Here is a 22223-nt window from a genome sequence, read left to right as displayed (position 1 = left end):
CCAGGAAGAAGAAAAATACAACAAACTACTGAATGGAGCCAGGAATGCAAAGTGCATCACCAATAGCTGTTTTAGGGTGGATTTTTCCTTTTAAAAGCTCTTACTGCATTTCCAAATCGATGAATTTGACTGATACTTGATTAAAAAGCACAAACAACAACGCAGGTTGACACTGGATCCACAGGATAAAGTCCGTCCCTCCAGAGTCAACAGCCTGTGAGTCAACATGGCCTCATGAAACTCTGTACCGCCGCTGGAGCTTCAACACAGCGAGGTGGGGAAAGAAAAACGTACATGTACACACACAAACACGGACACACACACACACACACACACACACACATACAGACACACAGGTTGCACGGCAGCTGGCCAGCGCAGATGGAGGTAAACCCCAGGCAGGCAACAGGAGAGAGAGAGACAGAAAGAGAGAGAGAGAGAGGGGAGGAAGAGGAGGAGGAGGAGGAGGAAGAGCTGCAGCCTCCTCAGCTCCTGATCAGCGTCAGGAACTCGTCGCGGGTCTTGGGATCTTCTCTGAAAACTCCCAGCATGGTGCTGGTGACCGTCTTACTGTTCATCTTCTGAACGCCACGCATCACCATACACATGTGACTGAGGAGAGGAGAGGAGACGAGGAGAGGATAGGAGAGGAGAGGAGAGGAGATGAGGAGAGAGGAAAGGAAAGGGAAAGAGGAAATTAAAGGAGGGGCAAGAAAAGGAAAGGGACAGAAGGAAAGGCAAGGAAAAGAAAAGGACAGGGAGAGACCAAAGGAAAGGAAAGAGAAGGAGGGGGGAAGGAAGGGAACAGAAGGAAAGGAAAGGAGGGGGGAGGAAAGGAAGGGACAGGAGGGAGAAGGAAAGGAACAAAGGCAAAGTAAAGGAGGGGGAAGGAAAGGAAAGGGAGGAAAGGAAAGGAAACAAAAAAGAAAAGAGACGAAAAGAAGGACATAATGAGTCATTGAAGTACAATATGAACATAAATCTGTTTGTCTGTTTTGTGCTGAGTGGACGTACGTCGCCTCGATGACGACGCCGACGCCGGCCGGCTGCAGCGCCTCGGTGATCGCCACGGCGATCTGTTTGGTCAGCCGCTCCTGAACTGTGAACCAGAGAGACGACAAACATGAAGCAAGTGACAGACAGCAGAGGTCAAGGCAACAGACTTTTTTTTTTATTGATTTGACAGCAAAATGTTCCTCAGTACCTTGTAGCCGGCGGCTGTAGATTTCAACAATCCTGAGGGGGAGAGGAGAGAGAGAGACACCTCATTAGATGCATCTTTATTGCAAATATAGTGCGAGACGACTGACAAGGATCGAGTTTGACAAGGAGGAATCAGCAGTTCAACACAGACAGGCAAGACAGAGACAGAAAATAAGAAAATAGATCCTGACTTTAGTCTCTCCCCAAAACAGTCTCACAAAATTTGGTGAAATGAGCCTGAACTTTGAAACGCAGATTTACATATTGTGGTCGGGAATAATATGAAGATTAAATTCTTCCACCGTGAAAGGATCATGTGACAACAGCAGGAACTGTAAGTGACACCTGTTGCCACCCATGTGAAAAGGTTAGCTAACGCTTCAGTTTGGGCAGCTACATCTTCAGTCAAAGGTCCCATATCCTCCACTTTCCAGTGTTTTATTTTGAGTCTTGAGGTCCATTCAAAGCTGTGTGTGTGGTGTCATGTACCAAAAACACTCTCAGTCCATTTTTACACGTTCATTTTCCAGCATCTCTCTGAGCCTTACCAAGAACAGGCTGTTTCTGTCGCTGTGTCTTTAAGGCTCATTACTATTAACGACCCCTCTGTTCTGATTGGCTAACCGTTTCAAGAGTGAAACCTGAGACGCCGCGGCCCGGCAGCTACAGGTAGGGAAAACTCTCCGGTAATAAACAATGCCAAGCGCTCAACCGCTTTGAAAAAAACACTTTGTTAGTCTATTATTTCTTGCAAAATGATAATGAGCGAACCTTTGTGACGCCACAAAGTTACAGAAGTCCAAACGGCTCGTTTAGAGGCTCGCTTTTCTAATATGGATTGTGTGGATTTAGTTGGCGACCGTGCGTTTTGATACTTTCACCATGTTTAGATAGACCATCCAACTCCTTTATAATCACAGAGGCAAGGGGAGTCCTGTTTTACACCATATGGGACCTTTATAACAGAGTAGAAAACGTGTTGTTCTCCTCCACCTTTACTTTCCACCGCGCTACTTCAGTGTCAAACAACTTCTGTTTCTAGTCGTGTCTCCGCTGCCTAATCCTTTCCTGCTGTGGAAACAGATTTCTCTCACTTTATTTAAGACGTCGAGTTCACCAGGCTGCAAAACACTAACGTAACATTTCCATGTAGACTGGGTAGGGAAGTCTGGGTCGGTCACGCAGCATCTGACCGGCTCCGAGCGCCGGGACGACGCCCGCTCTCGCTACCGACCCGGTCTTCCCCTCCGACCCGCTGATCTTTTCTGAGCTCGACCGCATTTCGACAAACGCGACCCCGCCCAGCTCCAGCGAAATGTCACGGGTATGAAACGACTTCGGGGAAAATGAAGGGATGTATCTACTTAAAGGGAAAGAGGGCTTCCATTGGGGGGGGAAAAAAAAAGTAAAAGATGCTTCAAAGACAGCTGATCTTTTTGTAGGGAAAAGACGGTGCCGCTCAGATCTCTCTTCATTTCAAACGGACGCTGATAAGAAAAGTTTTCGTTTCAGTCAATCACTGGATGGGACTTTGGTGTAAAGGTGTGAGAGTAAAGGGAAGCTCTGTGTGTGTGTGTGTGTGTGTGTGTGTATAGTGTGATTCTCATGAAGGCACATTTCTCTTTCTTCCTCTCTAAGGTCGGTTACAGACTCTATGTAAGCAACGTATGCAACAACGTAAAGGGCGTTTCTCGCGTTCTTGCGTAGCAATCTGTAATGTGACGCTAACGTCTGCTGCAATGTCACACCTTTCAGGTAGGAATGCTAAATGAAACTTATTGCTAAATGAACAACCACCAATGAAGAAAAGTTGAAAATATTTGAATGCCTAAAAACCGCCAGAAAAACGTAACGCGCGTCGCAAGAGAAGAGCGCGCGCCAAAGGAAAACAATGGTTTTGGTGGCGACGCGTTTCTAGCAACACTCGGTGTGATCGCCCCCTTAGAATTGAATGTGATTATTTGAGTTTGTATGAGTTCATGTTATTCACTCTGTCTTGAGAGGCACAGAGCGAGTGGCTGCATGGAAGCTACAGGTGGAAATAAATTGGTCGTTGGTTTTCAGGTAGCGCCCCCCAGTGAGCTGGAGACACTACAACACTGAGCTGTTGAACAGAGCAAGAGCCTCGTTTTTTCACTGAGACGTGAACGGCCTTTACGGAGAGAGCTTTGGTTCGAGTTCGAGTTCGAGTGCTGAACCGAAGAGGACGTGCAGGCCGAAGCCTTCCTGTGGCTGACTAGCAGCTAAGTGGCTAATGTGTAAACAAAGCAACGAATGGAGTTGAGATTCTCCTCTCTCTCTCTACGCAGCGTAAGATTTTAGATGATTTGCACGTTTCTGTTATTTGAAGTGAAGAAACTTCCAGAAAAGACTTGATGGAACGATGGAGAAGTACAGAGTAGACTGAAGCAGCTGTTGCTAGCAGCTTCGGTTCCATAAGAGTTTTTCACCAGCCGCCAGACATCGGGATTTTAACTTTAGTGATAGCTGCCATAGTACAGAACAGAGAACACCTCCAGACCATGCAGATGATCATTCAGTCATGTGAGATGGGAGATGGTTGTAGCGTTAGGTCTATCTTGTATGACTAGCTCTAGATATAGCTGGTCTCTCCCACATGACAAGACGACGGAGCGAGCTCTGTGATTGGGGGGCTTCGATGACGCAGTTACCTCTGGGATGAGTAGTTTCGTTACCCTCTAACACCCAGATGTACACAACCTTGTACCTTAGCCTTGTTTTCCATCTATGCTAGTTTTTTGGATGCAACTGCTATTCGTTTGAGCTAATGGCTCACTCCGTAGCGGTTCAGGTCATTCAACTGTTGCAACACACACTGTATGCGAAAAAATGAGTGTTTTTTTTGCTTCTGGAACCGAGAAATAGTCATTCAGTGTAAACAGACAATGGATATTAACATACCAAATCCTTACTAGGCCTATCTGCAATACCTAAAAGGTTCCTTTTAAGTTGCATTTTTCCTAAATTGCACAGTTTAACGAAATTGAGGGAACGAATTGTATCTTGTGCGCACGTTACAGTAAATGGTGGACTCAATATAACTTTTTTTCTTTCCAAATGGCCACTCCCGGGCTCCGTAGTTTGGGACTTGGGGCTTAGAGATGGATCATTCCAACTAGCTAAAGGGCTGCTGGGTAATGTAGTTCGGTAACTAATTTTGTCATTCATGTAAATAATACTTAATGGATTTTTGTGAAATTAATGTTTACTACAACATATTTCAAAATCAAAGCCATATGCTTTTTAGATTGCTTAACCTCCCACACACTGACAGAGGGGAAAGACGACCAACGGAAATGACGTCAACTTCGGCTCCCTGTGGAGTGTATCTTCTCATAACTCTGTGTGTGTGTGTGTGTGTGTGTGTTTGTGTCTGATCATGTGTGTGTCCAGTACTGGGTTAGTAAGGGGTGTTAGAGTGATAAGCCTGAGGTATTGGGGTCAGTGGGATCAGATTCTTCACTGACACACACACACACACACACACACACACATACGCACACACACCTTTTAATAATCAGCTTAAACACAGACATCTGAGTTCTTACACACACATCTAACTTGTCCACTTAAACAGCACCCAGAGAAACTGACACATACATGCACTCACATGTGCACACACACGCACACACACACACACACACACACACACACACACACACACACACACAGTCTATCCTGACCGGTGAGGTTCAGTCTGTCCTGTACAGATCAGTGTTGACACTCCACTCAGTGTTATTAATCATGAGTATTTGTCTCCGTTTCATGAAATAAAATTATTTTATTGCACTTTTGCACCTTAACATATTTTCACTGTTTCACTTTTGTCAGTTCAGTGTTTCTCAAAGCAGCAGCAGCTAGAAAGTCTTGTTTTCACTCTTACTGTCCTACTCTTATTGTGTCTTTATTTACTAAATTCAAATCATAAATAAAACTAACAAGTGTAACTGAAAATATGCAGTACATGCAGAACATGTAGTGTGCCACTGCATTTGACTTGATAAATACAATAAAATAAAATAAAATAATAATAATACAATTAAATTAAAAGGTGCAGCTACAACACTGAAGCAAACTTTGTCCAGAATCTGTTCTTGTTTTTGTTCATCTGGTTTCAAACCAAAGAGTTTTCAGACGAGACGATGATCCACTTTTAGGAACTAAAACGCTTTCAGGATTTTCCTCGCTGGACTTAAGTTTTGGTCACATGATGCAGGTTGAGCATTCAGAGACTGTGATTGGTCAGGAGTGAAGTAAACGCTTGATAAACCACACCAGGACTTTCAGGGAAATTGAAAATGTAACAAACACTTCAATATCGCTGAATTACACTATTATTAATTGGGGGAAATTTAAATCGCAATATATTTAGGATTTATCTAGGATAATGTGTGCAGCTCTCCCTACACTTTGGGCCTCAGAGTGACGACAGATCATTCACTGCTCAGTCTGTCAAACCTGAATGTAAATATTTTAATCCTAACCTTGAATGGCTGGTGACAGCAGAAAAGTCCTGCACATGTTGGACTGATGCAACGTTTCACATGTGTTTTCTCCTTACCTGGCCAGCTTGCTGAGGCCCAGGACTCTCTTGTTGGGGAGGTAGCCAATGTGGACCTGCACAAAGTGGACACACACACACACACACACACACACACACATATATATTAAGTATTCAATTCAAGATTCAGTACTTTACAACAGTTGGCCTCCCTGGTCCAGTCTGCTGACGGGACAAAACACTCTGAAATTGGACAGTTTCATCTGTTTCTGTACAAACTTCTCTATTTCTAAATGTCTGTTAGTGGAGTCCTTGTTGTTCCTGGAGTTATTTGGTGTGACTTCACTGTCTCTTTAGTCTCTTTCAACATTACTGCTTTTATTGTTTTCTGTTGCTTTCTGGAAACTGCGAGCCTTCTTGTCTTTTGTTTTGCTTTTTCTGCCCTTTCCTCCAATTCACCATCAAGAGGCTTTTTTTACCAGACTGTGAATAAGAATGTGTTCTTAATTTACTAGCCTGGTTAAATAAAGGTTAAATAAATAAATGAACAACGCGTTTCGCTTGTTGCTTCCCAAGCAAAATGCATTGCTGTTTGCAAATGCTGTAAGGAAAATAAAGATGTGATTACATTTTCAGCAGTGTGTGGTTGGATAATTTCTTATATTATACATATAGTGCAATATCAGCGAGGGTTGCTAGGAATTTATCAGGACATCAGGTCAGATACACACCTCACATACACACCCAACGGCAGTAAATACACAAATCAGACAAGGGCAGCAAATTGACATATATGCAAAAAGTGAAAAATGTCAACATAAAAACAATAAAAACAATAAATTGTTAAAATAGATAAACCTAAAATAAGTCCTGATCTCCAGAGCGACAGACAGACAAATCTGAACTGTCAGGGAAACAGATGATTTTCATCGCACCCAAATTCTGGGTCGATTTAGCGGGTCTGAATTTCAAAATCAGATTAAGTAAATTAACAGTAGGCTATTCTTCAAATGCTGTACTCAAATACTTTGGTTGAAAGAGTTGAAAGAGAAGCTGCTGTTCATTTTGAGGAAAATGCCACTCAAACAAACCAGGTCTGCTGTTCTGCAGAAGTGGACAATTCCCTAAAGTGCTGAATGCTTTCCTAAAACCTTTTACGTGTCGTGAGCCGTCGTGTCTCGAGATGACGGAGCAGCTTCAAATGAACTGCAGGCTGAGAGGAGACAGAAACCAAACGCACCACAACAAGAGGAGGAGGAGGAGGAGGAAGGAGGAAGGAGAGGAAGAGATGGAGTCATCAGCTGGAGAATCGCTGCTGTGGATGGCTGGAGGGTCTCTCTCACACACACACACACACACACACACACACACACACACACACCACTCAAATGTCAGACGCAATTTGTTGGCAAGACTAGAAAAAGGGCAGCGGCAACAAGCGTGCAAAGATCTCTTGTTCTCTGTTTTTTTTTCCAATTCTTTCTTCTTCTCCTCCTCCTCTATCTCTCTATCGCTTCCTCCCCGCTGCAGTCTGGTATATTGGCATGAAACAGACTGATCTGGCTGCATTATTCATATTTATTTGCAGACACTGCGAGTTACGAGATAGCATGGCAGGAATAAGAATAAGACTCAGTAAAGGCTGGAGAGCAACAGCTTTCAGCAATCTGATTTAAAAAAAAGGGAACTAATACACAACAACACAGCGTCATCAGTTTACAGGTCTGCATGAAGAAATGCCTCATTACTTTGTTGGATATGTAAGAAATCTGAGGTGGAATGGACCGGACTGGACAGAACTGCATAGTATCTACATCTGTCTATACTACAGAAGCTGAGAACGGCCGTGCCTGCAATTATTTTGTTTTAATGCCGTTATCAACCCGTTATCACGAGAAAACAAAATCTCGTTTCCTCTTATTACTTATAATGTTTAGGCTATAACGAATATAGCCTATAAGAAAGACACAATTTCTGCCTGTGTTAGACCTTGATTGAAGTACAGTCTGATGCATTGATCAATAATAGGTCTGACATTTTCAGCTTAAATCAGTTGCTACAGTACATCTATGCATGCTGGCATGGCACTCCTGATCTCTGATAAACATTATAAGTAATAAGAGGAAACGACATTTTGTTTTCTCGCGATAACGGGTTGATTATCTCGTTATCTCGAGATAACAAAGCTCGTTTTCTCGAGATAACGAGATAATTAAGTCGTGATATCGAGATAACGGCATTAAAAAAAATAATTGCAAGCACGGCCGTTCTCAGCTTCCGTACTACACTGTGGTTTAGCCGTTATTTTTTAATTTTTATATTATTGCATCTCTTGTTTTCTTCTTGTCTTTATGCGTATGGATGATTGTGTATTGTGGTTTCTTGTTGTTTATGAACTCTGTTGCCTTGAATTCCCCCCCATGAGGAATGAATAAAGTATTTTGATTGATTACAGTAGGAAGGTCTACACCAGATGTTGACTGTTCTTCCTCATTATGCCTCCAGCAGCTCAACACGACAACAGGTGTGTTGGCTGTAAACTCATTTATAACCTGAGAGAAACGACTTCAGGGAGAACAGAGCGGCCGGGAAACAGTTTATCAAACAGCCAGCAGAAGAAGAGGAGGAGGAGGAGGAAGAGGGAGGAGGAAGAAGAGGAGGGGGGAGAGGTTTAGGAGTTGGAGGAGGAAGAAGAGGAGGTGGAGGAGGAAGAAGAGGGGGAGGAGGAGGAGGGGGAAGACGGAGGAGAAAGAGGAGGAGGAAGAAGAGGTTTAGGAGGAGGAGGTGGAGGAGGAAGAGGAGGGGGAGGACAGGAGAAAGAGGAGGAAGAGGAGGGGGAGAGGGAGGAGAAAGAGGAGGAGGAAGAAGAGGAGGTGGAGGAGAAAGAGAAGGTGAAGAAGAGGAGGAGGAAAAAGAAGAGGAGGAGTAGGTGCAGGAAGAAGAAGAGGAGTAGGAGTATGAAGAGGAGGAGGAGGAGGAAGAAGAGGAGTAGGAGGAGGAAGAGGAGGAGTAGGAGGAGGAAGAAGAAGAGGAGTAGGAAGAGGAAGAAGAAGAGGAGTAGGCGGAGGAAGAAGAGGGGGGGGGGAGGATGAAGAGGGGGAGGAGGAGGATGAAGAGGAGGAGGAGTAGGTGGAGGAATAAGAGGAGTAGGAGGAGGAAGAAGAGGGGGAGGAGGAGGATGAAGAGGAGTATGGAGAAGAGGAGGAGGGGGCGGTGAGTCACTGACAGGCAGGGAGATAAGAGGCGGCGCTGCTGACGATGACAAGGACACAAACAAACAGCCACCTGACGGCCAGCCGACCACACACACACACACACACACACACACTCTTACACAGTAGGTGTGTGTGTGTGTGTGTGTGTGTGTGGGTGATTCACTGCTGTCATCGCAGCCCATTTGCGCGGGGGGAAAGGATCAGCTGCCGGTCTCTATTGTCTTAACCGGCACGCACCTGCAGGCGAAGATGGAGGGATAAGAGAGGCAGAGAGGGGGAGAGAGAGGGGGAGAGAGCAGCAGAGGGAGGGGGAGAGAGCAGCAGAGAGGGGGAGAGAGCAGCAGAGAGGGGGGAGAGAGCAGCAGAGAGGGGGAGAGAGCAGCAGAGAGAGGGGGAGAGAGCACCAGAGAGGGGGAGAGAGCAGCAGAGAGAGGGGGAGAGAGCAGCAGAGAGAGGGGGAGAGAGCAGCAGAGAAGGGGAGAGAGCAGCAGAGAGAGGGGGAGAGAGCAGGAGAGAGAGGGAGAGAGCAGCAGAGAGGGGGAGAGAGCAGCAGAGAGGGGGAGAGAGCAGCAGAGAGGGGGAGAGAGCAGCAGAGAGGGGGGAGAGAGCGCTCGCCGCTGACGCAGGATGATGATGTCACAGCCGCAGAGGGAGGCTGGAACAGACACAGATAACCTGATCTCTGCTAATCTGATTGCTGTCTGTCTCTTGTTGAGAAAACATGTTGAGAAACACTTTACAACGGCTTTACTCCTGTGGAGCAGTGTCAATACACAATAATACTGTGTAGATACCTGAGGAAATAGAGACCTACATGATAATATGTATAAATAATACTTTTCCATAGGTTAATACAGTGGAATAAGGCCATTGTAAAGTGTTGCCGAATACATTTTTAATCCTCAAATTTGTGATAACTGCCTTTTTTTGTGTGACATGCTGAATATTTACAGCCTCTAGAATTATTCTGATAATCACGAGAAAATGAAAATTATCATTTGCCGTCAAAATTCACTATTCTGTTCACTTTTGTGAAAGTTGAACCAGTAATTTAAAAGATGGTTTCTCAGAGGAAGTTGCTCATCACTGAACAGCTGGCATCAGTTGTTCAGAGTTGCAATAAAATAAAACTTTAGTTAATTCTCCAATTACATACACCTATTTAACAATAAATGGACAAACATGTCACACACTTTTATTTTCTTGTATATTTATATCAAAATCCCATTACTTTTACTTACTGGAAAATAGATTTGTGATGTATTTTTAATGCTTCAGTGCGACATAAAAACTCCAACCAGTAACACATGACAGATGATTTTAACAACACTCTCAACATGGTACATGGTGGAATTAATTCATTTTGAAGAATCTGGGGAATTCCAATTCCTCAGTTGAATTGGAATTGATGAGTTCATTCATGAATTGACCCCAACCCTGGTGTGTGTGTGTGCGTGTGTGTGTGTGTGTGTGTGTGTGTGTCTCACCCTGCCGAAGATGGGCACCAGGTGATGCTCACACATGGAGAACATGTCGATGTCTTTGACGATCACCATCTCGTCGTGGTCTTCGTCGAAGATCGCGTCGTTCAGAACGTCTGCGGAGGAAACACACAGATGAAACCTCCTGCTGCTGCCAAAGATGTTTTATTAGGGGACAAGTTTACTTTTCACATATTTATTTACTCATCTGTTTAATTATTTACATTTTTACTTGCTTACTTATTTTTTATCTACCTACCTATTTATGGGTTCATTTTATTTCACTTTTTTCATTAATTAATTTGTTCACATATTTAACTTACTAAACTTAAATTTATTTAGTTCTTTGGCTGTTTTATTATTTGTTTCACTATTATCTATTTACTTAAAAAAAATGTGATCCACCTACCAATTTACATACCTACCTACCTATTTATTTATTAATCTATTACCTTGTTTGTTTACCATTTGTTCACTTTACCATTCACATGTGAAAACCCACATGTGAATTTCAAAGCACATGTGCTTTTTGGACACATGTTGGTTTTTATATGGAACCTGGAATTTCCCATTGCACTTCCCATGTGAAAATAACATTTGTGCCTATGAATTGCCTCTTTGCAAATTTAAGTTTTCACATGTGAAACAAATGTTGTCATGTGTAACGGCAGGTGAAAATGTGAAGAAAAGACAGACAGACAGACAGACAGGCAGGCAGGCAGAGAAACAGACAGACAGACAGACCTGGTCCCTGCATCAGTTCAGCACAGACCTCCAGCTGCTGCCTCCACCTGCTCCGGTGTTTCTCTCTGGCAAACACCGTCATCTAATTATAGATCTGCTTCCATACTCTCTTCCTGTTGTTGCTTTATTGCGTCTCTCTGTTGCCGCGGCTCGTATCGCCGCTCTAATGAACCCGCTTTATCTGTTTGTGCCCATGCACGACGGCACTTTTTAATTTCCTGACTGGCTATCTGTTTGACTGAGAGGAGGGAGGGGCGGGTCACTGAGCGACCTGTTGCTTCAGTCTCTGCTGGTGTCGGTGTGTGTGTGTGTGTGTGTGTGTGTGTGTGTGTGTGTGTGATGCCTGTGGAAGCAGGGTGGCAGGCAGGCAGCAGCTGCCAGGTAGAGCAGATAAACCCTCAGATGTTCTTTTACTCAATTCACTCTCTCTGTTTCCTTCCATCTGTCATATTTTGACAAAGCCTGCAGGGATGATTCATCTTCGCACCGAGTTCCAGTTTTTAAAAATTTACTTTGATTGATTGGCCTGATGGGGGGCGCTATAATTAAAGGTGCATCACTGATAACACTGAGACGATTTTGTCCAAACTTGGAGGGATGGTGCATTTAGGTGCTGTGGTGTTTAAAGACATCCACTGATTGGCTTGATTGAGGCAGTTAGAGGAACTAAAGTTCAGGTGGAGAAACTTTACACCGGCAGTCTCAAACCACGAGCCAAGAGGCTGACACACACCGTAACTCAAGATACTGGTCTGGTCACAAACTATACAAACATAAACCTTTTACAGGTTCAGATTAATCATCATTCCTTGTATCTAGAGCTCGCTCGTTCAGTTTGAGAGTGAAAACGTTTGTCCAACCCCAAGTCAAGCCTTAGTTTTAGGTGGCGGGGCTTCCCATTGTATACAGATACCCTTTGTTTATTGCAGATTGTGGATTTAAGGAGGCGATGTGACAGGTGGCGGGAATGAAGGACCAAAAAAATTATTAATTGTTGAAATTTATTGAAAAGGTTTGACTATGTCTGTACCTAGACCCCCCTGCCCCACCAGTATATAAGTAGTGATCTGTATCTTAGTCGGATGATATTCACTAAATGCATTGCTCATAAACATACAATAAATAGGTGGCAGTTTAGTTAGGGCTGGATGATAATTCAATATTATCGTTTATCATCTTTCAGTGGGATTATATTGTGATGATCTGGTGATTTTGGGAAATCGAGACGCACAATTCTGCTGTCTGAACTGATGAGAACGAGCAAATTTTATTTAGAAACTCAGACAAAATGAAGTATGGTTGGAATATTATTTTTAAATTATATTAAAATTTCAGTTTAGTTTGACATCACACCAAACATTACCATTCGGTTCAATATGATGAACAATAATTTGATTATTTAACGTGATTTTGCGTATGTGAGCCATATCGTCATATATATCGATATCGAAAAAAATCCTTATGATTATCGTGATATTGATTTCAACCATATCGTCCAGCCCTAAGTTTAGTAATTGTGGTTGGGGCTCCGTATCAAAATAAATCATGTTTAGGGCCCCCAATGTCAACAGAGTCCGTGACTTGGGCCCCATAATCATTCTAAACTGTGGCCTCTGTTTAGGGTTAGGGTTAGGCAGAGGCAGGTCAGTGTGTGTCGGGGTCCCACCTGGCTGCACGTTTCAATTGAAATTAGTGAAATGTTGCAAAATGCACTGCACACGGATGCAGGACTCAGAATCTTTTGGGGCCCCTGGTGGCCCTGCATGCCCGGTCCGTAATACAGGCATGGGGTTTACAATCGCCGCCATGTTGACAATTTTTGGAGCCAGAGCACCCGGAGCGAAGCCGAGGGTCGACAGAGCTGCAGCTCCGCCTGCTATTGGTCCGTAATCTGCGACCTAATGATCACTGGACAGGCGACCTGTCAATCACCAGGATAACAACCCTATTTTATAACCGTTCTATCCCGTTAATGACAGAATTATTTTGAAAATCGCCATGAGGAAACACATTAAAAGAAGTGAAATTACCAACTGAGACCAAAACCTCTTGTGGAAAAAATGTATTGACTTTATATTTCTTTGGGTTGGGTGGTTTGGAGTGTTTTTGGAGCCTCTAGTGGACGTTAGAGGAATCGCCGCCTGCTGCCACTTCATTATCGGCTTCAAAATTCACCCGAGGTTTTGGCTGCTTCACTGAAACTTGATTTGACCTCAGACAAGTTCAGATTCTGGTAAAAGTTTGCCTCAGTTTTGGAGCTGCAAATGTACAATATTAAGGCAAAGTAATAGTAATAAAGTAGATAAAACTAATAAGTAGTAATAATGTAGTAATTATTTATTATTTGAATTTTGTAAACAAGAACACAATAAGAGACAGTAAGAGTGAAAACATGACTTTCTAGCTGCTGCTACTTTGAGAAATACTGGACTGAAAAAAGTGAAAATATATGGTAAGATGCAGAAGTGCAATAAACAAAAACAATTTTATCACAAATAATCATGATAAAATAATCATGATTACAAAATTTAGCAAAACAACCAGGATTCTCTTTTTTGCCATAATAACTACGCCGCCCCAGTTCTGACCAATCAGCATCAGCGATCAGAGAGAAGAGCTGCGGTTTGTGGCAGGCTGAATGTAACAGCTGCTCAACATACACACACACACACACACACACACACACACACACACACACACACACACACACACACACACACACACACACACACACAGACTGACGTCATCAGAGAGCCACACTAATTTAAAAAACATTGATGTAAAACTGAATAAGATGTCTCCTTCCCCCACTGCTGACTACACAACACACATCACCACTGAACCAATGTCCTCTCTCTCTCTCTGTGTCTGTCTCTCTCTCTCTCTCTCTCTCTCTCTCTCTCACACACACACACACAAATTCTTGATTTAAACCCATTAATTAGTCTAAAGATTTCATGTGGTTTAAGGCCATATAAACAAACAAAAAGTTTAATCACACCTCTCTCTCTCTCTCTCTCTCTGTCTCTCTCTCTCTCTCACACACACACACATATTCAATTTTATAATTATATTGATTTAAGGGCATTTAAACAAAACCACCATACAAAAACCACGAACCAATCATTCAGCCAGGCTTCCTATTACAGCTTCTAAAACATGGTTAAAGCACTATTACATTGTTAGTGGCTGCTGGAACACCACACACACACACACACACACACACACACACAGTGTCACCCTAGAAGAGAACAACGTTAAGTCATTCTTAATGAAATCAAGGGCGGCAGCTGATGAAGACTGTAGGTTTGGACGCCCCAGGTGAGAGAGAGAGGGGGGGGGGGGGAGAAACAGAGAGAGAAACAGAGAGAGAGTGGGGGTGGATATCAGCTAATGACAGTGTTACTCATCATCAGCTCTTACATTCAATAGCACGGGCTCCTGGAGTGTGTGGGCGTGTGTGAATGAATACCACACACACACACACACACACACACACACACACACACACACACACACACGCACACACACGACCACATGTTGATATATTCTGAATGAAGCAGGAAATTGTGGCGTGAATGAATGAATAAACAGGCGTACTCATTAATTGTTAATACAACCAGATGTGTGTGATAGGCTTACTGCTCAGCATCATCAAACACACACACACGCACACACACACACACACACTTCCTGTACATTGCCATAACCCTGGGCATGTATTCATGAGTCACTCATATGCACCCTGCTTGACACACACACACACACGCATACAAACACACACACACACACACACACACACACATTCCATATGCCCAAGACACAGACATACAAGTCTTGTAATTTGTGTTTGAGCTTAATTCATAACAAGTAGTTTGTTTTTTTTAAAGGTGCCATGTTGTTCTATTCCCATAACTTGTTTTCAGACTTACTATGTCTCAGGATCAGAATAATGTTCCTCATGATGTTTTGTAAATAAATGTAGTTTAGTTAAAATGCCATTCATTGAATGAATGTGAAGACGAAGGGCCGATTGTTGAGGGCTACGAAGCAGAATAGCCTTCTGTGTTGTTGCTTTGTTGTTGCTAGGCAACCACAACATCAGCTGATGACCAGCTGTCAGTCACTCAAACAGCTGCTGTTCATTGTGCTAGCTAGAGTAAGGTTGATGTGTTTTAGCCAAGTTATACAAGCTAAGTTCATACAAGTATGACAAACAATAAATATTCATGATAAAAACTTAACAGATATGTGGAGAGCAGCTCTGATTTGTCTCCAGTTTGTTTTCTGTTCAGATCGTGGAAATCTCTGATTAGTGAAGTGGTAAAGCTCAGAGCGACTACTAGTCTGTTAACGAGTCACAGCAGAAGTCCCGCCTCTCTGCTGATCTGATTGGACAGTAGAGGAAAAAAACGACAGTGAGGCCTTTCCGCTCTCAGTTGAACTTTTTCAGTTTAAGGCGCTCTTCCAAAAACGCGATCCGCCCAGCAGCGAAAAAGCAGCGTGAGAAAAACTTCTCTCACATTTAAAACAACTAGGACAGACCGCACTCTGCTGCTGAAACACTTCCTGTGTCATCACAATACTGCACCCTGATTGGCCCGACAGCAGCGGCTCCTCTAATTCAAATGAAGTAACCCAGTGAGCATTTTTCCATTGAAAAGACATTTTAAAAATGACTATGGTCAGACGTTCAGAACAGGTTCAAAAGTGAACGTTTTTTCACCGACTATTTGAAGACGTTGATTGAACGTTTACATTTAGACCATATTTCACCGGGATATTACACCGGTGAAATATGGTCTAAATGTGAACGTTCAAAGACAGGAAAAATAAAGGGAGAGAGAGAGATGGGAGGCAACATGCAACAAAAGTCCACAGCTGGATTCAAACCACAGACGTTGCAGTTATGAGGTTTGCATTTTAACCAGTAGGCTACCGGAGCACACTGCATTTTGCATTAAATATTTTAGTATATAACCCTTAGTATAAACACCACTTAACTATGTCAGTGTCAGTTGTAGTCGAAGCTGTACCACCTCAGTACTTGAGCATGCGCGTTACAGCAATAAGCGCAATTTCTTATTTTACATTAATGTATAGAAGTGCTCCCATTACCATGTCCTGAAGCTTCTTGTTGGCAGCACACAGCCTGTATAGTTCCATATTTATGACATTTTAAATGAAACATTAAATGCGTTGAAATGACGTCTTCGTGTAGAACACATTTCACCTACCAGTGCAATATGACTTTGGAGAAATACCTTCCCACTAATCAATATCGTCTCTCTTTCAAGCTACAACTGAACAAATTATCAAATGATTAAACAAATTTGTGTTTTGTGACACGGTGATGTTGTAACCGCATTTTAGCTGGTTGAAAAGAGGTGAAAAGAGACGTTCAGACGGAATATCACCCAGTTTTCAACTAGAAATCAACGTTGAAATCCCGGTTGGTGCTCACTGGGAACCTGCTGAGTGGAGGGTTTCCATTTGCAAATGCTGCAAAGTGGCCTGATTGGACGAATTTCAGTAATAGTTTAGTGACGGGAGCCAATCAGGACTGAGTCCAGCTGTGATGCGTTTCCTGGAGTTCGACTGAAACAGCCTGGAGAAAAGGATGGATTTTTGAATATGCAAAAGATTTAAACTGAACCACTCTCACAAACTGAACTGTAACTTATAGCCATATAAGCATGTAAATAGAGAAATATTTGAATTCCTACAATAGAGCCCCTTTAAGTCCTGAGTAAGCTCTGCATACCTCGTCCTCATTATGTTTTGTTGATCATGTGCTTGTCAGCAAGAGGATTTAAAGCCGATGTGGGGTGAGTGGAAGTTGGAGGCTATGATTAAAGCAAAACCCTTGGACCTGCTGACACACACACACACGCACACACACACACGCACACACACACACGTGAGCACACTGATCAAGCAATGTGACATCTCTTTCAAAGTACAAATGCTCCGCTCAGGCAAACAAGCATTCAGTTCTCTTTATCAAGCCTCTTTCTGAAACTAAAACTGTTTTTTCTGCTTTCCAGGAAGTCAGAGGGGAGGTTACCGAACCGGCCAATCAGCAGAGGGGGAGAGAGAGAGAGCAGCGCTTGGTCGTCTGTGGAGCACAACACACACATGTACAACATCATTATCTAAACCACTCACAAACCCTGTCATGTTCCTGTGGTACAGTGCACAGTGTGTACGCATGGCACTGGGACATTGGGGGTGCAGCGCCACTTGGTTCCCTCCCATTTAGATATTTCAGAGGTAATTAAACCCTCAGGTGGAGACACGCTGCATGTCAAAGTAAAACATCTGGGTTCACCTGCGTTCAGCCCCAGCTCCGCCTGTGCTGAACGTCCAGAGGCTCTGCAGCAGATCATAAACCGCAGTCCTCCCATCCCCCCTTTACTGGCCCTCATGCATTTTTTCGCTCATTCAAACGCATTCCTTCCCATACGTTACAGCTTCACAGTACACAACAACCACCCTCAACCCCTAAACCCCTAAACTGCCTCCAGATGGATGTGGGAGGGGGCAGATCCCCGGCTGCAGCCACTCCGACGCGCCGTAGCGTGGAGAAGCCGGCCCAGATGGACCGGCTCACCTCGACCCGGCCGGCAGCACCGCACACGTGACCCGACTAACCCTCCACGAACCGCATGGACCACATGGAGGTGCGGCACCCCGGGGTGTAGGGGGTGCAGAGGTACTGACAGTGGTGGAAGAAGTACTGAGATCTTTTACTGAAGTAAAAGCAGCAATACAACAATGTAAAGACACTCCATTACAAGTAAAAGTCCTGCATTCAAAATCTTACTTAAGTAAAAGTACTTGAGTATTGGCAGCAAAATGTACTTAGAGTATTGTAATGGAAAATTTTATCATGTGCTTATAATTTTGATAGGTACTTTCCTAAGTTGATTTTAGCTTATCAAACCTATCTCTGTGACCGGGACATGACCCTAGCCAAAAGGGAAACTTCTGCTATCATACTCAGACTTCTGCTATTGTTCAGACAGAACAGACAACAGAAGATGCTATTTAAAGGGAACTTCATCCTTTGTCTGTATCAGTCTACAAGAGTTCTTGTGTGCTCTGTAACTGGTCCTTTCTGCGCAGAAAGCTTAATAAAGAATAACCAAGAGAGTTGTTCAAATTTGCCTTTATTACCAGAATTTCCATCACAAACTTGGTGTCAGAAGTGGGATCGCTCGACTGAGGACGTCTGGACTCGGTGTTGAACGGTGACCGCGCATCCTGTGGGACAGCCCCCAGCCTCAACCTCCCCGCAGAGGGTGAGACGGAGGACCCGAGACCCGAGTCCGGGCTAACTCGGCGCGGCGATCCGTAAAAAAAGAAAAAAGACAGGTGAGGAATTCTGGAAAGAACATTTTTTTAAATTGAATTGTGAAAAGTTAGAAAGTGATTTGGAAGTGTCTATTGCTTGAAAGACGGCTGAAGTTTAATCTGTTCAGCCAGGTTGTGAAAATCCCGTGGGTTCGAGTCCCAGCGAGGTAACCCCTGGGTTTGAGTCCCAGCGTGGTAAGAACTCCTATGGGTTTCAGTCCCATAAGTATTTTTTAACCAATGGTTTAGTAGAAACCTGGAGGCATGAGTTCACTAAGACCGGCTGACAAACGAGAGTTCCGTTTCAGCATGAAGTGAAGCTCCAAATAACCTGGGCACGGATTGAATTTGCTGCTCAAGTAAAAGACACGCTAATAATAATAAAAAAAATATAAGTTATATAAGTTAAAGAGGAAGTGGGTCTCATGATTTTGTGTGTGTAAACAGCTAAAAACGGCTAAAACAGGTTGTAAAGTGTAAAGCTGTAAGTGTAAGGTGTCTGAATAACTAAAATCTCTCTCATAAATTTTATAATTTCGGGATAAACGGCGCTTTCGCCATGGGTGGAACAAACAGCAAGCAGAGAACTAAGGGAAGCGGTGGATTTGATCCAACCGGCCCTAACATGAACTATATGAGAACGAACTTTAGTGAACCGTCCACAGCGCAGGCGGAGCGCTGGGTAACCGAGTTTGGGTTCCCAGGGGCAGGAAGTTTCAGTCTGAGACGGCTGAATCAGTCGAGACAAAAATTGGAAGAGAAGGAGAAAGAGACAGAGACTATGAAAGGAAAGAAACGGTTTACGGCCGATTGGCGAGCGGGTTACGGATGGAAGAAGCTCACAGAAGGGAAAGAAGGTCACAGGCAGGGACAGAGAAAAGCTCATCTGTGTCTCAGTTTTTCAAAATGCAGGACTCCGAGACGACCCGGACAGGAGGCGAATGGAGAGCCAGAGGAGGATGGGGAAGGCGCCCCTCAAGCTGTAGCCCTGCGCGTTGAACCGCCAACAGAAGTTCCAAGGTCCATACCAGGGGCAGAACAGAGGCAGCGGACGCGGGCGAGGAAGAGGCGGTTACAGAAGGGGCCGCGGGGGTCGTTTTCCTACAGCCGACCCCGACACCCGCTTTTAGCGTGGTGAGAAAGGACATTGGGCCAAAGAATGTCCGAAGAAAAACTCCGCCACAGCCCAGCATGCCGACTGACCCGAGGTGGGAGCACGGGAGAGGGAGGAGCCAGCACCTTTAACTGACCCACAGCCAGATGAGGATGAACCAACTCAAAAGGAAGGTGACTGCACCACACCCTTATTAGTCAAACACACATCAGTTAAAGAAGCCATATCTAGATTAGAAGCAAAAATTTTAAAAACAGGAACGACCCACAGACACTTATGTGAAATACACACAGACCAGGGTTTGATTCCCAACTGAAGCATGTATGGAGCAAGCAGAGCAAAAAAAAAAACTGGCTTCATTCATTTATGTAGTGCTACATAAATGAATGAAGCCAGTTTTTTTTTATTTCCACTGTTAATTACTTAATCACATGCATGCAGAGAGAGCTCCTCTCTCTAGGGGTGGGCGAATCGATCCCAAAATATCTGACCCTGTATTACTTGGTATCGGATCGAAACCAAATTTTGCGGTATCGCCCACCCCTAATGGGTACAACATAGAAGAGAGAAACTGAAACTGAAACTGGTATTGACTCACAGCAGACTCTACAGTGTTAATAACAGCTGGGGGGTTCAGTGACAGAGATTTGCCATGTTGATTGGATAGTTATTTGTCCACTCATGGAGCTGATGTGGCTCTGGGGCGGCTGGTCAAAACTACTCACCGGCCACTTTATTAGGTACAACAGCGCATTAACACAAAACTCCTGCTCACTACAAACAGCGAATCACGTGGCTGCAACTCAACATATAAAAGCATGCGGAATGGTGAAGTAGTTTTGTTTTTGTGACTCAGCATTTCAGAAACAGATTTTCACACTACAGCCTGTATAGTTTACAGAGAAAACCGCTTGTTAACGGGAGAGGTCAGAGGTCAGAGGAGAACGGGCAGACGTTGAAGCCGACAGAAAGACAAAAATGCTCCGGTAACAGTCTTTACAACAGTGCTGTGCAGAAGCATCCGAACACACAAGTTGTCGGCTCTTATGATAAATGGGCAACAGCAACAGATGACCAGCCGGCACTAGAGAGGTGTACCTAATAAAGTGGCCGGTGAGTGTATCTTTAAGTGTTAAATTAACTCTGATGGGTGTCCACAACTGAACTAAATGAACACTGACTATTTTGTTGTTCGTGATTTCTTTGTCTGGGATTATTTCAAAATGAAGGATGTATGACAAACATGGTCTCTATTGTAGTTTTATTTTGGCAGGAGGGCACTCCAGTGGGAATCCAGTGGGAAACAGTTTTATGCCTAAAGCTCTGTGTGCATCTGCAGGGATAATAAATACGATAAAGTATAATATAATAAAGTGGAGAGCATGTTTCCTGGACCAGTTATGCATCCTACACAGTAAATTAACTCTTAGAGTGGCAACAGGCGGACTAGGAACTCCAGTCAGAGATTAAATAAAGCACACAACCACCAATATAAACTAAAAACATCGTTTCTCCCGTTGAAACCCCCTTTAAAAGACTCCTCAGGTAAATGAAGTACGTTTGATCCGACTTACAATGCTGAACATCCTGAATTTCATATCATAAAGATTCTTCCCAGCCTAAAAAAAAAAAGTGTCTAAAGTCTGTTCTGCAAATCAAAAGGTGTGTAAAGTGAATTTCGGTGCTTTCTCTGATGACAGGCTGCATGCTGGGTACCTGCCACTTGTTGATCACAGGACAAATCCCAACAGCCTCTGAGCGGCTTTGTGGATTTAACTCACCGATGATTTTCTCCTGGTAGCCCTTGGTGAAGAACTGCATGGCGGTGGCGGCCCTCCAGGGGGTCTTGAGGAGCCCCTGCCGCTGCGGGTCCTCCCCCAGCCCCCTCAGGATGGTGCCGTACGCCGCGGCCAGCGCCGGTAAGCTCATCTCGTTGTCCTCCACGCTCCGGGTGCGCTCCTCCCTCCAGCTCTCCATCACCGAGGCCGCCGTGTGGTGCGAGCCGGACTCCGCGTCCGGAGCCTGGGGAGCGCCGGTCCGCCCGCCGCCGGGCCGCTTCACCATCCCGTCAAAGTGTCCGTTCAGCACGCCGCCGTCCCCGGACCCGGCGTCTTTCTTCTCGTTCGGGCCGTACTGACTCTGTTTGGAGTGCTCCATCATAACTCAGAGTTGTTGTTGTTGTTGTTGTTTTTGTTAAGTGTCTCCTCTCTGTGTTTCCCGCTCCGCTCAGGACTTGCTGCTAAGTTTTGGGATGTTGCTCCTTCAGATCTCGCCGGGAGAGTCAGCTGCCGTGTTTGGGCGAAAGCAGCACACCTCCCGCAGCTTCAGCATCCACAGGCTTTATATGAGCAGGATAATCCCACGAGGATTCCTATTGGTCGGCCGGGTCCAGTGGGCGTGGCCTCCCTCCCTTTGACTGACACATGGCTGTAAGAGGATGAGGAGACCCCGGCTTCCGTCTTCATCTTCCATCAAACTGCTGTTTGATGCGTTTTGTAAGAGAACTGAAGTAATCCTGGAATACATTTTGAAGGCATCGCAGCAGAACTGTATTTCATATCAGCCAGGAATATTATAGTGATTCCGCA

The 22223-nt window shown here is 44.3% G+C and overlaps 1 protein-coding gene across 1 annotated transcript; it reads right to left on the bottom strand.

The window, feature by feature from the left end:
* Nucleotides 1-333: 333 nt before the first annotated feature.
* On the bottom strand, nt 334-21866 carry gch1 (GTP cyclohydrolase 1). The gene is made up of 6 exons (XM_071534488.1): nt 21417-21866; nt 10428-10537; nt 5786-5841; nt 1205-1236; nt 1015-1099; nt 334-612 (listed from the first exon to the last, which is right to left on the bottom strand). The coding sequence occupies exons 1-6, from the start codon at nt 21793-21795 to the stop codon at nt 486-488; spliced, it is 789 nt and encodes a 262-aa protein (XP_071390589.1). The 5' UTR covers nt 21796-21866; the 3' UTR covers nt 334-485.
* Between the last annotated feature and the right edge of the window lie 357 nt (nt 21867-22223).

Source organism: Centroberyx affinis, unplaced genomic scaffold (assembly GCF_046629955.1).
Source record: "Centroberyx affinis isolate AG114_WGS23_722 - 3 ecotype Tasmania unplaced genomic scaffold, CSIRO-AGI_Caff_v1 ptg002557l_1, whole genome shotgun sequence".
Lineage (NCBI taxonomy): Eukaryota > Metazoa > Chordata > Actinopteri > Beryciformes > Berycidae > Centroberyx > Centroberyx affinis.
This window is presented reverse-complemented; position numbering and strand designations above follow the sequence as displayed.

What these genes read in the sequence shown, in the direction of transcription:
- gch1 (XM_071534488.1), bottom strand. Translation starts at nt 21,795, where the DNA reads ATGATGGAGCACTCCAAACAGAGTCAGTACGGCCCGAACGAGAAGAAA. An exon ending in CTACCAGGAGAAAATCATCG is followed by an intron (nt 10,538 to 21,416) that starts GTGAGTTAAATC and finishes TTTCCTCCGCAG; the next exon opens with ACGTTCTGAACGACGCGATC. An exon ending in CTACAGCCGCCGGCTACAAG is followed by an intron (nt 1,100 to 1,204) that starts GTACTGAGGAAC and finishes TCTGGTTCACAG; the next exon opens with TTCAGGAGCGGCTGACCAAA.